A 17,129-nucleotide genomic window follows, 5' to 3' on the forward strand; every position below is an offset into this window, starting at 1 on the left:
AAAGGCATATATGTCTCTACCTTCTTGTGCTATTTTGACCTACATACTTTAGCAGTTATGGGAGCGCATAACTTGGTAACTAATGCACTAAATTTAACATTACCTGTGAGGACAGTCCTTGCAGATCTTCTGATCAGAGAAGATTCCTTGAAAAGTATTCTTAAATATTTGATCTCTTCCTATTTTCTGTTGGAGATACAAGGTTAGACATCAGTTGGATGTATTGCAGAGTGAAAGACCATGAAAACAACAGGAATTTTAAACTTCTGAATACTATGTAGGTTATAAAATAAGCCGAATGGTGCTCTGCCTTCTTTTCTGAAGAACAAAGATAGAAAAGGTACTAGGGAGATGCATACAAACAAGGAATGAAATCCCTGAGATTTTTACCTTGAGGTACTCATCCATTTGATCTATAAGACTGGTGAAGAACTCATATGCATCCTGTTGCTCTCTAACATAAAGTTCCTTGTTCCACATCTTGAAAATCTATATAAAGTATAAATATATATATATATAAGAAGGTGGTTATTCCATATACATATCACTAAAGAAAGATATTTTGAAGAGAAATTTGTTATTTTTACAAGTTCTGACTTTTTCAAGTAGAACTTACTTTATCTCTAGAAACTCTACAATGAGAAAAGGCTGAATAAATGACGACTTGTTAACTAGGAAAGCTATATATTCTAAAAAAAAAAGAAAAAAAAAGGTGTAATACCTTCCAAAAGTTCTCAGGTACATAATACTGTAGCTTGCTTTCCATCAAATGACCAAAAAGAGACTGAACTTGATAGAACACGTTGTCATCTGGATTGTCTGTATCATCATCGATGGAAAGCAAGGCCTGGAAGAAAACAAATAACCTTGTAAAACTGGTTCTTGGCAAAATTATTACTGTAAGTTGTCATGATACACAGCACAGCAACTTGTAATTTCTATATTTGTTGTGTGTATACATTTACGCACACACATGTACATACACATTTTTATTTTTATTTAAACAATTCATTTACAAATGGTGCTAAAATGAACTTGCAGTTCAGGTGACAGTAATTCCAAAAAGAGAACTTTACTGGATGTTGAACCAGTTACCTCTGGGAGACCAGGCTGCATATATAGCTGCTGGAAGACGGCATTCATGTAACAAGTAGCACCACCGTTCTTCAGTCCCACAAATCCTGAAACGGAGCGACTATCCACTGGTGGAAGATACTACAATGACAAACACGGTTTTTTTTGTCCCAGTAAGTTATAAAATGCATAAGACTCCAACAACATACTTACAGCTTTTATAATCACCTTTATATGAGCTGTTAAGAGAAATTTAATCGAAAGCCGGGAATATAAATTCTGAAAGATCATGAATAAGCTACACCTGGTCATTTACATATTTAACACTTTGCACAAAGCTGTTAAACATGGCCTAAAATATCTCTAAATAAAGTGGTGATATTTAGGAAATACGTCTTTCTTATCCAGATAATAACTGGGAAAGACTCACTGGAGTATTTGCTTTGAGGAAGATCAAATGGGTCTGCATTTACTACTATCTGCCTTTTGTCATTTTAAATTGAAGACCATGGAAATTTCACGAATGGAGGGAGCAGTTCAGTAGATCACACACAGCACTCCAAACCACGCCAATACAAACCAAAAACGGCTTCTTACTTACGTCAAACTCCTTGGTAAGTGCAGGGTCACACTGGTGATGCATAGAGAGCAGCTCTTTTGTAATAAGCTGGAGGTTGGAAGGTGAGCTATCAGCCAGCATTACTAACACTTCATAAGCAGCTAATCGGCTATCTGCTGTACTGCACCTAAAAAGAAAACCACATTTGAGATCTATTTTGTAGATGACTCAATTATTTCTAATTCCAGAAAGCCGGATTACTCCGAACAAGTGACAATTAATGATCGCAAGGAACACTTTAAATGATAAAACACTCCTGAGAGACTGCAGAGTGCTATTTTTTCTTTCTTGGGGAAGGGGAATGGGGAAGAAAAGAATCAGAAAAGCAGCACCAGAAACACTCCTTTCAATAAGCCACCCTTACTGTCATGGAGACACCTGTTGTTAACGTTCAGTAACAAGGAAAAGTGCCCTAAAAAGGTGGCACAGACAGACGGATACTGTCTATCAGTGTAACACTGATAGAGACATAATGACTTCTTTACGGGGAGATAAGCTTTGAAAGAGCTAGAGCAGATAACTTGCTACAAGAGATGACCTTAGACCTGAGCTGCATTAGACCAGTACAAAACACTTCTACTTAGCTCTTTTCATTGCATCAAACAACCAGGCCCTTTCTTCTAAAGGCCACAGAAAAGGCTTTATTTACTTTAAGCAAACAAAAGAGCATGCTTGAGCTGAACTACAATGGAGCAAGGCTGGGGAAAAACATTAAGTTGTAGCAAGTCCCATTCAATGGAGGGGTTGCCAAATGCTCCACCAGAACCTTCTTTAGGGGTTGTGGAAAGGCAGTGCAGATATGCCTCACCCAACTCTAACACCCACTAGTCAGTGTAATATAAACAATCCAGCTGCAGCAGCACCGACACCCACATGAGCTTATTTACCCACCCCTTCAGGTACTGTATGGCAATAACAGAAGGCAGGTGTGACAGGAAAGAGAAAGCTCTTTTTTCACTATTTGATATATTCTGGGCTACTATCAGCTATCTCAGGTGCAAGAAGTCTTGCTCAGCATTAGCCTTTTACAGGAGGCAGTTCTTTTGAAGGGAAACAGAACACAGTGGAACTTTTGAGATTCTCATTTACAAGGGGCTTGGAAAGTTAATTTCCCGTTCACGCTCCAATTTAACCAACTTCCCAAGTGATGGTGAGCTAAAGGAGTGCTCTCTGGACTCATGAAATCAGCACTTAAGTTGTGCTTACAGTTCATCATTGATCTAAAACAAAGCACAGACTTTAGAAATCCAGAAAAGCAAAGATTTGGGTCACATGAGAACTCATAAAATGCCATTTGGACATTTTTGTAGGAAATGTATAAATTGGAAAGGTATGCTCTGGAGAAATGCTCCAAAGTGGGTATTAACTCCTAGTATCTGTAGCCCCAGTACAACGTTTGCATTCCTGAGAACTAGGAGAAAACCCAACATGAACAAAAAAGCAATTTTTACTTTGGATGAAAGTCTTGCTGACTGATTGCAGCACTGCCTGCTGGAGAATGGCTATTCAGAATAATCCTGGATGCTCGGAAGAGGAAATCATCCAACAATGGCTTAATCAAAGATGAACCTGTAACACAGTAATCCACGTTACTGTTAAAAGCTGACATTATCACCACAAATGTCAAAAGGCGCTCCATAACAGCAAAATCACTTAATAGCACCACATCAACAAAAAACATAACCAAATATTTTATCAGATGTCAAAGGTACAACAAAGGCATGGTTAAAATGGCTCTTTATAGTTCTGTATCACTTCGACCGATGCATTATAATGTCTTCACACATACTGTTTACTGATCATCTGCTAGGGCTATGCAGAATTCACCCTAGTCTAGTCACTTTAGAGTAAAAAAAGAATACTTACCAACCATTTCCTTCTCTGCCCCACAAAGCGAAAGGAGAGTCTTGATGAGCCTCAAATGTCCTGCTAACAGGATGTTATCAGCTTCACTGGTCTCACACTCAGCTGTGCGGTTGGGTTCAAAATTGTCTAGCCAGGTGATCTCATCTTCTAACATGGCAGCTGGGCTTATCTTTAGCTGTTCCATTTCTGATGCTGCAAGAGAAAAAGAAAACCCTGAAAAATTAACAGCTCTATAAATGTAGAATATAAATACAAAGGATTTCAAACAGTTTGTCAATGGTCTAGTTTTCCCCACAATGTGTACGAAGTACACCTTCCAGAAAAGGAACTCATTTCACTTTCCAAAAGGAGTGAGCTGCCTTCCTGATACTGAACGCCAAGAACAGTCCCTGCCAGGCACTAATACAGGACAGCCGGCACACTGGCAGGTCACACCGAGTTCATGGTGGTGTAACCTTTTCAGGAAGGCAATTCTACATCTTGTTTACAGAAGGAAAACATGCTTGGAAGCTGCAATCGGAATGACATGTGTGCCTGTATATACTTACATGTGAGGTCATCCAATAACTGGCATCTCAGGTCAAAGTATTCTGTACACTGGGACAAAAGTCTGAAACCGGTACAAAAAAAAGGTTTAATTTAAAAATCATAAACGTTCTTCTAAGCAGTTGCCTTTAAGTTCTGTGTGCTCTGTCCAACTAATCCAAAATAGCACAGCTATCTAGGTATGCTTCTGCCTGCATAATCTGCAGCTTTTAAAACAAATATTCCTTCTCAACAGCTGCTTCTGAATGTTATGAATAACATTTAGTTCTGCTTTCTTCCTTCACCTCATAACAATTTTACTTTATCAGACAACAGTAAAACAACATGTTTTAACTTTTCAGTTACTCCTCTATTCAGATTCCTCTAGACATTGCTGTTTAGAGTTACTGTTAAATTCAACAACCTTTGGCCAGTCAGGGATAAGTTAACAAGACTGACACCTACAGTCTTTACAGGTGTAACGGGTAACAGGAGCAACAAGAAATCAGGTGAAGTCATGGGTCCAGACATCACTGAAAAAGCTGAAGCCTTCTGGATCTATGCATTAGTATCAAATAAATTCAATGTTAATGTCATACATCCCATGGCCTCTACAGCTCCAGGATTCCAGCCAGGTTCTGACTGCCATGACCACATCCTACAAAGAGCAGGCCTATTTAGCAATTACCACCTCCTGGATGGGAAGTGGAATGAGCTGAACTGTAAGAGTTCACAGAGGAAGAGTTGTACCTTGAGAATTCAGCTGTATTTCCCTTCAATTTACATACTTCCAAAACTATCTGGGGCATGACAGGGATGTCCACTTTTGACGGACTTGCAAAGTCCTAATCCCTTGTGCCTCAGAGCTTCCACAGCGCTACTCATTTAGAAATGTGAGATTTGCTTCCTCGGTAAACAGGCATCTGACTTACCTCTGGTTGATTCCTCTCATGATGCTGGTTGGTGACCAAAGAGGCAGCTGAGCACCAAGAACAACGCTCAGGAGAAACTGGTTTGGCTTTTGAACATCTGGGTGAGCTGATGTGTCTGTCTGACTGAGGGTGTACAACTGGTCACAGGCAACACGACGAATCTGAAACAGTGTCACCGTCAAACACTAGCAGTTGCTTAAAGGTTGCAAAAAATACACTTCTGTTTCGTTAGAAATCTAACACAAAAAACAGACATTGAAAAGCTTGTGTAAACCAGACTATGAGCTCTGCTCCCACCAGCCAGGGTTTCTCTATTTATAGGGATTTAGCAATCTACTTTCACCCCTGAGCTAAAGTCTCTGATGCTTTATCAAACACAGATTATAAATTCAGATAAGGGGGAAAGATGCAATGACTTCATGCAAAATACATGAGATGCAATGAAATGAAGTAAGCGTGACTTGAAAAATCTCTAGATTTTAGACTATCCAGAATAAACTTAAATCACAAAGAATGAATTTTAGGAGGGTTCTGACATTTGGAAGAACTTTTCAAAAGTTCAGAAGAGTCCATTAAATCTTACCCAAATCTTTTGAGATGAAAGCTACTCGGAACTTTCCCTGAAGTACTAGTTTTACAGCATTCGTGTCACCAAAACGAGAGCATTTTTCTTAGACTATCCACAACACAGTCCTGTACGCCTCATGGATTAAACAAGCCTAAAGAATGTCATACTTCAGCATTTTCTATCAACACATCACTAGATGCTGGAATTACTAACAATTATACAAAGGTTATTCATTCAAATAAAAAAAAGTGGGAATATTTATAATGAACAATTTTATCTTCAGACCATATTAAATGATCAAAGCGTACACATTCAGAAGTGTAACATCTAAGAAGTTTTCAGAGAAAGACCCCCACCTCAGCACTTGGTGATCCAAGCAGTATGTCAATGATGAAGTCGGCAACACAAGGCAAATTGTAAAAAGATCCTAGAACAGAAGAGTACCAGGCTATCATTTAAAAAAAATAATAATTTAAAATAAGTCAGTTACAGTCTTGCATTAATTAAGATACCGTAGGACCAAGGGGACACCTCCCCATCAACACTGCAAAACAATAACCACTATTTGCACATTTCTTCATCTCCTTCCCTCCTCAGAGACTGGCACCACATTATAACAACATTTTCCTTCGCCTTCCACAACCACCAATGTTTACGCTTCCTGTACACAAAGGTTCAAGTACTAAACAGTAGCTAAGCAAACAGCAGCACTTACAGAATTACATACTTCAAAGCCAGCGCAAATATTTATATACTGGCAATAAATCAGCTTTCTCAAAACATTTCACTAAGGCACAGCACTACAAGTCTTGTTTCATGACACCTGTTCTTCAGTCCTGGAAAAAAACGCCCTGTATTTTTAAATTAAATTCCGTGGTTTTAATTTGAGCTTACAAAGCTAGAAGTTCCTGAGGGTTTTTTTGTACTTGTCTGTCTCCAAAAGCCTTCCCCCACCACACTTATATTCCAAATCGTGACTAATCCAGTTCTATTTTATACCTAGCTGCTGACTGCGTAGCTGAAGGCAGGTTACTAAGAGAGACAAGGCTTCTCCAGCAATCAGAGCATCTTTGGTGGATACGGACTGCTGTCTCACACAGATACCAGCGTGCAGGGCAGTTGGCTCTCCTTCGCTTCCTGAGCTGCAATTACTTCCTGCATTAAGAAATGAACAAGTGCTGTAATCCATTACATTTTTCAGATGTTTTCAGCTTCTGGTCAGTTCCCTGAAATTTAAAAACAAACTTCTCCAAATGCTGCGTCTCCAAATGCCGCAAGAATGTACAGCATTTTGCTCATATTTGTGTAATTCAATCGTATAATATCCCGAATTGGAAGAGACCCAAAAGGATCATCAAGTCCAACTCCAATGAATTCAGCTTCAGGCTTGGAAAGTGTTCAATTAAGAATAAACCAAGTGCTTTCTTCAGATTGGTTTAGAGACACAGTCAGCCTACCTGAGCTGCTAAGTCTGTTGCGAATCCCAGCAGGAAATAAAGTGTTGCTTTCTTTTATTGGCTGACTACTTCCCACAAGGTCCAGTCGTCCCGCAGCAGCAGCCCAAGAGAGTCGCATGAAGCAAGCCACTGTGGAAGTGAAATCGTTCACCTCCATAGTCTGAAGGAGTAAGAAAGAGCAGTTACTTTCGTGACATTCAACAGCTTTTGTTAATCACAGGGATAAGAGGAATGTATCTTCTGGATCATGTCAAATTGACATTTGGATTTGTTTTCCTCTCTCTTCTCTTAGCAGGCTCAAGGGCACAAGAGTCTGTTCCCAAGTAGAGATTAGTATTGCTCCCTTAATAGGAACCAGTTAGTTTTTACATTCTCCCACCAGAGTAAATATCCGTTTCACCTATCTGGAGTTAGACATGCTGATTTCAATCACATTGATCCATTTGGTAAGCACTGCCCAAGAACCTAACGCAGTATTACTTGTTATATTAACTGTGAAGTTTCTTTCAACTGGACTCAACTTTCAAATGGGTTGAGTTCTTGTCAGAGTAGACTGTTTTAGCAAATAGCCAGTCTCAGATTAATTACACTGACAGGCCTATAAAGGAGAAAACCAGCGTTTTCTTAAAGTATTGAAAATAAAAATTCCCTCCAAATTTCTAATTCAAAGAAACATGGACTATAAGTCACAAGTTCAAGCAGGAACCTTCTCCTTTCTATTCACATAAAATTAGTAAGAATTTAAAAATAATCTTAGTAAAAATCTTAAGAGTTAAGTGTGACTGAAAATAAACCACAAGTAAGATTTCTGTGTAGATCTCTTTCTGGTAAGCACTTTTGGGATACTGCTTCCCTTTGTACTACCAAATAATTTCTGAGACTATGTTAAAATTCAGATCAAGATCAGGAAGAGAGACTGACAGTCAGGATTTTCAGAGGCTTTTAAATGGAGCCTGGGCAAGAACCTGTATAAAAGGTAGACTTTTGGTTAAAAATCCAGGAGTTACACAGCTGTCACTGGAGATGACACCACTACATCACCGTAAATCATCAAACACTTCCTTACTTGTATGGCAACTCTTGCTGCTGGTATGATTTCTTCTACCCTAATGGAGGATCTATCAGACACAGAGAGCTGTCGGTAGGATGACTTCTCAGGTGTTCCACAAATGGACATCTGCCTACTTGCTTGTCGGCTGACGTTACGGAAGGGGCGTGAGGACAATGCTTCTACCCCATCTTTAACGAAATCCTCATCCAGTAAGGTAGGCATTGTCTGGCCAACAAGCAAGAACCTACATTCACAGAGCAAAAATGTCAGGCTTATTTTTGAATGTTCACAGCAAGTGAATGAAACAGAACTCAAAGTACCAATTAATCTTAAATATTACAAGCTGCACAAGCCAAGAAAGCAGCACTTTCTCTAATGAAAGGCAATTACATACCTTGCCAGTTGCAGGCAGATGGAATAGACTCCCTGTCTTGTTTCATAGTCTACTTCTGATGGGATGGAATCTCTCTGCATCACATTCACCACCAAACTTAAAGACAAATCAATAAGACAGACTCCGTTTGAAAATATTTTACATTAGGAGAGAGCTGCAATTAATTTACCTCTATCCTTCCCTCCTCCTATTGAGTCAGCTGAGTGCCAGTAAAACTGCCAAACTGGCATCTTTGGAGACTAGCATCCCCATTTCCCCCCCCTGCATCTACACATGGAAGCTTTTTGTTCCTGCTGGAAAACGTATCAGGATCTACGGGGCGGAGGGAGGTGTGTGTGTGTGTGGATAGAATTACTAAGAGCAACACACACTTGATAAATCTGACACAAGCACAAGCAGTATTGCCAGGTCTTCCAGACCACTCACGCTCTGCCTCAACTCTTATCTGAAGGGTCTGAATTTTGGAGGCTGTAAAATTTAATTTGGTTCCCATTGCACAATCTATGCTTTGACTGCTTAAAACGTCCACTAGTATCTATGCAGGACATAGTGTAAGGTACACACTTGCAAATTTGAACTGAAACACTTATATGCTAACTACCCAAATATCAACTATCTTAGCAAAAGCTACACTTCATAAGCTTATCTGTGCCTAACTTGATTTTGGGGTTTAACAACATGTACTCTGTTACATTGCTATGGCAGCTACAGTAGCTTTTCAGACAGTGGAAAATGGAAAAACAGCTTTGGGTGGATTTTTTTTTCCCTCTGAAAAAGAAGCTGACAGGTGTACTTGTGTGCTACAGTGTGGAAATCAGAAACCACACAAAACTGCTAACTAAATGAAGTGTTATAAATTGAGTCAAGATTTTGAAATCTAACCTCAAACCTCCTGCTCTGAGGAAGTTTTCACAGAAAGACTTGGCACAGTTTCTTGCCATTTCATCGTCTGCAGTTGGCATCAGCTTGGAGCTCAGTACCTATAATAAATGAATGAATAAGCACGCATAAACATCCTCCCTTAGTATTCTTCATCTGCTGAAGGTTAAAAGTATAATAGAGAAAAAAAATCAATTACAAATGAAGCAATTAACAATACACTTATGCGAAGCTGTAGTCAGTAAAAAGAAATCACATTAAAAACATTCAGGACAATAACAGCTATTACAGATATTTATTCTGTAGCGAAGGGCGTTCTTTTCTCATGGCAGTTTACTGGTTAAGGGAAAGGATAAAGTACATACCCTAGCACATGAAATGTTGTCTTCAGGCTCAGTTGATGCTCCTTAAGAGCCCAAATCCTTCTCCTTTCTAGATTTTCAGTTGATGGTATCCCATAGAACACTCTACAGATGGCTTACTTATTGATTCATGGCTTCTGAAGCATAACCCTATTGCTATTACTGTTTTTTTTTGTGTTTTTTTTTTTTTTTTTGTTTTGGAAAAGATGGTCCCGGTTATGAACATCATCACTGTGTCATCCCTCCTGTTTTAAGTCAGCACTAAACTTCACAGAATGCAATTACGCTCAGAAACATGGCCATAAGGAAGTCTGTGGTTTCTGTCGGTCGGATCTCATGTACATTTATAATCAATTTCACTTCACTTTACATAAAGAAAAAAAAAACAACACTCAAACAAAAGAACCCCAGCCCCTTCCAAAACCCCAGAAAACCCCCAGAAGTTATTTACTTGCTTGAAAAGTCTCTTTGGCACGTACAGCCAACAATATTGTATGTGGGAAAACAAAATATCTTTTCCAGGTTCACAGGTCAGAAGAACGGTTTACAGAGTTCCCAGCCTGAAATCTTATCACAACACTGCATGATATAACCCTGAACATCTGCAACATTTAATTTTCATCTCTTTCATACGCTCTGCAAATTTCCTGTGCACATTTTTTTGGGAAAACACTTCAGACTGGTTCTCATATTTTCAACAGATCACCACTTGAGGGGATTAAAAAAAGCACATAATCCTCTCCCTGGCAGAAATCATCTTCCAATTGGCTGACCAGACTTGAAGAGCAAGTCCACTCATGTAATCTACACATCTAATCCAATTTATTACTTCTTATCCCTTGCCAGAAAAGCAAGCAATTTACTACTTGCTTTTATTATTTTCTCTGGATTAGAAGCAGCAGATAACTGTCTCGTCATACTGTAATATAACCTGCCAGTTCAACAAGATACCCTCACTGTGATATGCATTTGCTTTCAGTTGTAGAACTTGTCGACATGTTTCAAAGACATCATCCAATATCCTTCACTCCAGCTGTACAGAAAAGGGGGGAATCCTAACACTGCAGTGTGATGACAGTGTAGGAAGATGAAAAGCTAACGTTAGCCTGCAGAAACCCAAAGGAAAGCAACAAGAAAATTCCTACAGTAATCTTAGCACGCACCGGGAATGAAAGAGAATAACTTTGACCGCTGTTTTTGAAGCTGTTGGCCACTGGTCCTCCAGCTTCGAGTTGTTCAAACCATATTTGTAATGACTCCCTATAAACAGTGGGACCTGTGAGTCAAACCAGAAACTGTCCAGCTTCCTAAAGTGTGTAGATTACGGTGTCCTAACGACACCAGCTGAACCCTCTCACACTCTTTAAAATCCATGCACCGAACACTTGGAAAGAACCTTTTTACAGAGTCCAATCCAGGGTTTTGGCTAAAGAACTCACTCGAGAGAAAACTCTGGGGTAAAAAAATTTTATGTTTTCCACTCACTTTGCATGCACAGCTAAAACAGGCCAGAAGCTTCTGGGTAAAAGCCCTGCACATTTGGATAGTGAAAATTCTTCACAGTTGAATGCTTCTCAAAAATATTCCTCCTTAGCCTCTACAGACAGAGCATGGTAGACTTCTATAGAAGGGAAGTTAGCATTCTTTCTTTCAAATTGAATTGAGAAAACCCAACCAATCTACACAGCTCCCATAATTTTTTAAAAGAGCTAACTTTTTATTTTTTAAATATACTAAAAATCACATACTCAGAGTTTCTGGAGACACAAGCAGGAATTTTACCTAAACAGGAAGGACTGTGATGTTTCTTTGCTCCTCTCCATTAACTTCAGAACACTCTTTCCACCTTGCAAATCACAAAATGAGGGGCCTGGCTTCACAGTGAAGTCTCTAAAGGGAAACTTTTTACCCCTTTCATTCCATGTAGAATTTTTCACATACATAAAAGCCGACTATGACACGACATTTGCGTTTTGCAGAATGACCCTGTCACAGTAGAATCCTGCCCAAGAAACTCAGAATTACTTAAACCTTAACGCTCAGAAACACAAGTAGAAAGAAGTAAATTTCTTGTCCTACCTCTAAATTGTAGAGCACTCTGAAGGTGGACATGCCTGGAGCGAAAGATCTGAAAAGGCTTTCTAGTATTGAACTAGCACTGGGCTGATGTTGGTGTTTCGAAGACAAGGATGGTGATTTTGAAGACTGAGAACTTGATTCTGATAGCAGTGTTTTCTAGGAGGAGTAAACAACAGAAGAAATGTTTTGAGACTACCACATTTTGTTGTAAGTGGCAATACATTTCATATAATCCCCGTAATAATCCTCTCACCTCCACCTGCTTGGAAATTAAGTCAATATACTTTGCAGTAGAGTTTCAAACCCTTCACAGATTATAATCTGACAGGGAATTAAAGAAACCTGGCAGGAAAATCCTTTTTGTTAAACTCACCAAGATGAGTTATTTTTTAATCCATACCTTCCTTCCCAGGGAATCAAGCTGATCAAGAGCCTCCTGAATGGCTGGGTCAGTGGGAATCAAGAGCAGAAGTTTCCTCACTCGCAGCGTTATCCTGAAAAGTTACCACAAGTTACTTCTGCAAAATAGGGCTCAGCCACGCTGTGGCCTGGTGGATGCCTACACACTGCGAAATAAGCACCCATCCAAACTTTACAGTGAGAGTATTTCTTCAATATTTAATAGCCGTTTAGTTTGCTTACCTTGGCTCCTCTAGATTGGCGAGCTGGTAAAGCATATCAAACACATTACACACGAGAGCCATGACTACTCCAGGGAGGGATTTCTCCTGAGAATTAAGGAGAAATACAAAGGTCTTTTTTCTCCCCTCCCCATTGTAAGTTATTTAAGAGAGCTATTCGCTGGAGCAGCTGACCCACATGCCAACCCATCCCGTAGAAATCCCAGCTACTTTCTACACTAAGACAACATTTGAATTTTTACATTACCCCATTTCCCTTTTAACAATCAATTTCTGAAGCCAACTATTAGTTAGGGTTGACATATAAAGCAGATCAGGAGTGTTCTGAACATGCTAGTTGATGCTTCTTATTTTATTTTCATACTGCGGCTTTATTAATAGTGGAAATCTTCCCCCCTGACAAATATACCATCTCAAAATTAAATCATATGGGTCTTGTTTGTCTAAGAGACCCTGTAGAGATTAATAAACACCAAGCAGGCTACAACAGGTGACAGAACACAGGCTATAAAGTCCAATCTGCACACATAAGGCAATTGTGTATTTAAATGCTTTGTTTCAATTGCACTCTGAAAGCAAAACCAGACTAAAGACTGGATGCTCAAGCTGATGTGAGTGGCTTCTGTCTCATCTTATTGTACCTCTTCCATCCCAGCTGTGTCTCCCCAGTTATCAGCCCTGCAGGAAAAATCCGAGGGAAGGTTTCAGGCTATTATGCTGTACCTGTTCCATTGCATAGGACGAACTAAATACACTGCCACTGTTGCTGGAACTGGTTGAGGAATCTGCAGAGCTCCCTGATGGAGTCCCACTTCCTGATGTTTTTACTGTAAGCACTTGTTCATCAGAAAAGCCCAGTTGGTGGAGTAGTTTCTGGTCTTTGTTTACAGTTAGCTGCAAGAAAATATTTGTCATTTAGTTGTGTAAGAGAGATTCAATTTCATAAAGAATTAGAATTCTTTGTAGCTAACATACCAGGCTGTCATTGGCAAATATCTGTATATTATCCACAGGCGAATTCAACATTTTTGCTATCTTCCACCTGACGCTCCCTACAGTTTCATTGCTATGAGCCTGTAAAAATTAAACGACACTGGTTCAGTAAGTCTGCTCAAGCAGTAAATTCCAAGAGAAAAAAAGAAAAATTAAAGTCTTCCTGCTCCCCTGCATAGAGTGGTAAAGGTATTGTCCACAAAAGAGACTGACAGTATAGGACAGCAGTAGAAATGCTCCATCACTGACAATAAGCAAACAACTTCTTTTTCCTCACCCTGGAATGATGATCAAAATACATTTACTCTACAGACACTTCCATCACAGTAGCCTTATACACACTTTTAATATTTTCAAATAGAGTTTTCAAGTTGACTGGAGTCCCTAAAACCAGCTAACTCTGTTCAGTCCAGGCATCGGAAAACCCAAGAGTACCTACATGATCAACACCACATGACACACATACCTCTATGGTGAAGGTATCTTTGGTAGACTCGTACGTAACATTCAGTGTTAAAAGATGTCCATGGAAAGAAGCACCATGAGGTAGAATAGTTCGGGGAACAGAGTAAAGGTCCTACAGGAAGAGAATGATGTCAGTAAATACCACCCTTGAAAACAAAGACATTTCTATGATGGTATGTAACCAAGTTGCTAGAATTGCGTGGGTTTAAATAACTTGTACTGTTTTTAATAATACTGGAAGTTGTGTCCTTAACCTTGCCTAGTAAAAAGTTACGTATCTTACCTCTATTGTTATCACGTAACGCTCTGCCAACAGCAGCAGTCTCTCAATTATGACAAGTTTAGTTGACCTAGAGATAAACATTGAAAACAAAAGTAACTTGTCTCAGAGATTAATTTTCAGCGCCCATGGGTAACTACCATGCATTAGCTGCCTTCAAAAATAACTCCTTAAACTTGGAGTTAATTCAGTTGAAATTAACTGGGAAAACAGGCCAAGAAGCTTGCGTAATACTGCTTGAGGTGTAGCCAGCTTCAGAAGAAGCTTCATGTTTCTAAAGGTCCCACCCTGCACTCAAATACTTAAGCTACACACGTTCAGGTATGAGCAAGTTAAGCTAGAGGATGAAAACCCATCCTTTTCTCTCTCAATTAAAAAAACCCAAAAAACCAAACCCAAACCCTGCTGCCCCAGAAATATTACATGATTAATAGGCTGTTAATTGCGGTTTTCTTTGTGGGTGGTTTTTTTTTTTGTTTGCATGGTTTTGGGGGGGTTGGAGGGTGGGCGTTGGTTGTTTTTGTTTGTTTGTTTTTTAAAAGACAGGTTTTTCAAAGTCTGTTTGGAACTCAAATTGCATTGTAATTGGAATATTCAATTGAGAAACCACCAGAATATACAACTACCAATACTACGAATTTTAATAAGCACTCAAAATCATGTGGGAAGCAGCTGGGAGAAAACGTTTACTGTCATATTTATTCTTTTAAAGGCAGGCCTACCTGTAAGGAGACTGAACTGATGTTGCTACCGTAGGCATAGCAGTTGCTGTAAGCATTTTTGTAGCTCTTGTAACAGCATGTGTTAACGTTGGACCACCGAGTGCAGAGCTGGCTGCCTAAAATACAAAGCAGAGTAAAAGTGCTGGTTTACACAGTCTATTAGTATGTCCTGGTGAACAAGAAATATTTGTGGAAAGAAATTTTTTCTTTAAATAGAATTATTGTAGTAGTATCATCCTAATTCTAAGATACAAAACTGAAAAAGGATGTAGGTACAAGAACAATTAAAAATTGTCCTTTACCTCTAATCGTGTGTAGCAATCAGCAATGAATTTCTTGTGCAGTGACACAGAATCCTAAAGATAAAATGTACAAATGAATTACAACTTAAACCAAAATCATGGGAATTACTCAAACTGACAGAACCCAGCAAATTACACATTTTAACATGCAGAGTATCAAGGCTCTATGCATGCCAAAGCGCTTTCATGTACAAATATATACCCACCTTTTTCAATCTAGGAGTTAGATTAATATAGCTGTAGTTTATTATCAATTGAATAGCTTCATTGGCAATTTCTTCATCAGGTGACTCCATTGCAATCTTCCAAATGAAATCCATTCCTATTAATTCCAGTTTTTCTACACTCTATGCAAGAAAGAACAACAGTAAAACATGACTGGATTTCTTACACAATAGCGAGTTGAACCTCGGGAACAAAAGTCTTCCATCTGCTGGAAAAGCATCTTTTGACTGAATCTTGTAAACTTTCTTTTCCAACACGCTGCCAAGCTTTGGCACAGGGCAAAGTGCAATCAGTAGCTGTGGATTTGTATATTTATACAAGAAAAAAAAAAAGATTCGTTTACAGGTGGGTAAACGAGTTCCAAAGAACACTCTCAGTCAAGCCAACTGAAAAAGGAAAAACTTCAAAAGCACCGAGAAATTTAATTGGGAATGGAATTTGGTTCACAAAGGTCAACATGGTAATTAACCACATAATAAGCCGTCGCAAAACTTACTACGATACTTGGCAAAAAAACTACCCGTTTGAAGTAAGTTAAGTCTCTGTGATAAAGATCTAAAATGCCTATGTAAAACTACTTAACATATAACCTTTCATTTAACAAAAACATTGAAGGATCATAGAGTTAAAAATTATTGTAGGTTAGAATTTGCATATGATAAGCCTAAATCTCTTGTAAATAAAAATAAAAATAAATATAAATAAGGAATATTTCCATGATAGGGAAAAGGAAGAAATGCACACTAGAATTCATTATCATTAAGTAAAAAGTAGTCCACTCATTCCTCCTGCAAAGTTTTAGAAGTTACATACACCAGCTGCCAGCTACCAATTGCTGAATTTTAACTGTCATAATTCTGGTGTTGGAGCTTCAGAATTGAACAGTGTTAATGCTAGAAGGACGATCTGCATGTTAATACAAACATGACCGTGTCAAACAGCTGCTAAAGAATCCTTGTCTCACCTCCTCCCATCCCCAAGAGGCCACAGGTAGCACACGAGAATGAACTTGCCAGAACACTCACCAGCTGAGTTCCCTGCCTCTTCAGTCGATGGTCACACAGGTTCACATTTTCGAAGAAAGTCTTAAATAAACTAAAACCTGAAAGTGAAAAAAGGTGCAAGCTTTTTATTCATGTCAGGCTAAGTTTCTCTGCTTTTCTGAAAAAAATGAAGATATCAAATACAGGAGAAAACCTTTTCCCTCTACAACCACTAAAACTCAAAGTGAGCTGTTTATAATATTGACTTACAGAACTGTTTGCATATTTAATTTGAAGGCTTAGGAAGCAAAATTCTGGTATATATTTAAAAAACAAATCTGTTGACCAAAGCCATTTTCTTACCATTCATAGTAATTTCATATGACTCTAGTTTAAGAATTTTCTCTTTGAAGAGCTGTTGCTGTACATCACTCTCTAGATCATGCTGTCCTTTTGTGAACCACTCAAAGCACATCTGTGAATGAAAGGCAGATATATTTTTACGCTGTTGTCACGGCAAATATCTTAGTTTTATGCAGCACTGGCAAACTACGTCAAATACTCCAGTAACTCATCTTACGGAAGTTTCATCTACAGCAAGAGGTTCAAAATCTAATCTCCCAGTAACCTCACACATTATACAGGCTGTATCGCAGCATTAGAGGACTTCATAGTCATCTTTCACCCAGATAATGCTGACTGTCTCTTTTAT

At 38.9% G+C, this 17,129-nt stretch overlaps 1 protein-coding gene across 5 annotated transcripts in view; it reads right to left on the bottom strand.

Annotated features, from left to right (window-relative positions):
- The window catches only part of USP24 (ubiquitin specific peptidase 24), a 64,283-nt gene that overhangs the window by 17,669 nt on the left and 29,485 nt on the right, over nt 1-17,129 (bottom strand). For all 5 annotated transcript variants that reach the window (XM_074598878.1, XM_074598881.1, XM_074598880.1 and 2 more), the window contains 27 exons: nt 16,781-16,892; nt 16,460-16,536; nt 15,416-15,556; nt 15,210-15,263; nt 14,908-15,023; nt 14,189-14,255; nt 13,907-14,017; nt 13,423-13,521; nt 13,171-13,341; nt 12,449-12,534; nt 12,207-12,300; nt 11,807-11,962; nt 9,369-9,466; nt 8,487-8,582; nt 8,108-8,336; nt 7,042-7,201; nt 6,584-6,739; nt 5,941-6,011; nt 5,017-5,177; nt 4,108-4,169; nt 3,560-3,751; nt 3,145-3,262; nt 1,676-1,820; nt 1,096-1,215; nt 722-847; nt 391-489; nt 104-186 (listed from right to left, as the gene is read on the bottom strand). In XM_074598878.1, coding sequence (XP_074454979.1) covers nt 104-186; nt 391-489; nt 722-847; nt 1,096-1,215; nt 1,676-1,820; nt 3,145-3,262; nt 3,560-3,751; nt 4,108-4,169; nt 5,017-5,177; nt 5,941-6,011; nt 6,584-6,739; nt 7,042-7,201; nt 8,108-8,336; nt 8,487-8,582; nt 9,369-9,466; nt 11,807-11,962; nt 12,207-12,300; nt 12,449-12,534; nt 13,171-13,341; nt 13,423-13,521; nt 13,907-14,017; nt 14,189-14,255; nt 14,908-15,023; nt 15,210-15,263; nt 15,416-15,556; nt 16,460-16,536; nt 16,781-16,892 — 3,200 coding nt within the window. The remainder of the gene's footprint in view (nt 1-103; nt 187-390; nt 490-721; nt 848-1,095; nt 1,216-1,675; nt 1,821-3,144; nt 3,263-3,559; nt 3,752-4,107; nt 4,170-5,016; nt 5,178-5,940; nt 6,012-6,583; nt 6,740-7,041; nt 7,202-8,107; nt 8,337-8,486; nt 8,583-9,368; nt 9,467-11,806; nt 11,963-12,206; nt 12,301-12,448; nt 12,535-13,170; nt 13,342-13,422; nt 13,522-13,906; nt 14,018-14,188; nt 14,256-14,907; nt 15,024-15,209; nt 15,264-15,415; nt 15,557-16,459; nt 16,537-16,780; nt 16,893-17,129) is intronic.

This window comes from Larus michahellis, chromosome 8 (genome assembly GCF_964199755.1).
Source record: "Larus michahellis chromosome 8, bLarMic1.1, whole genome shotgun sequence".
NCBI lineage: Eukaryota > Metazoa > Chordata > Aves > Charadriiformes > Laridae > Larus > Larus michahellis.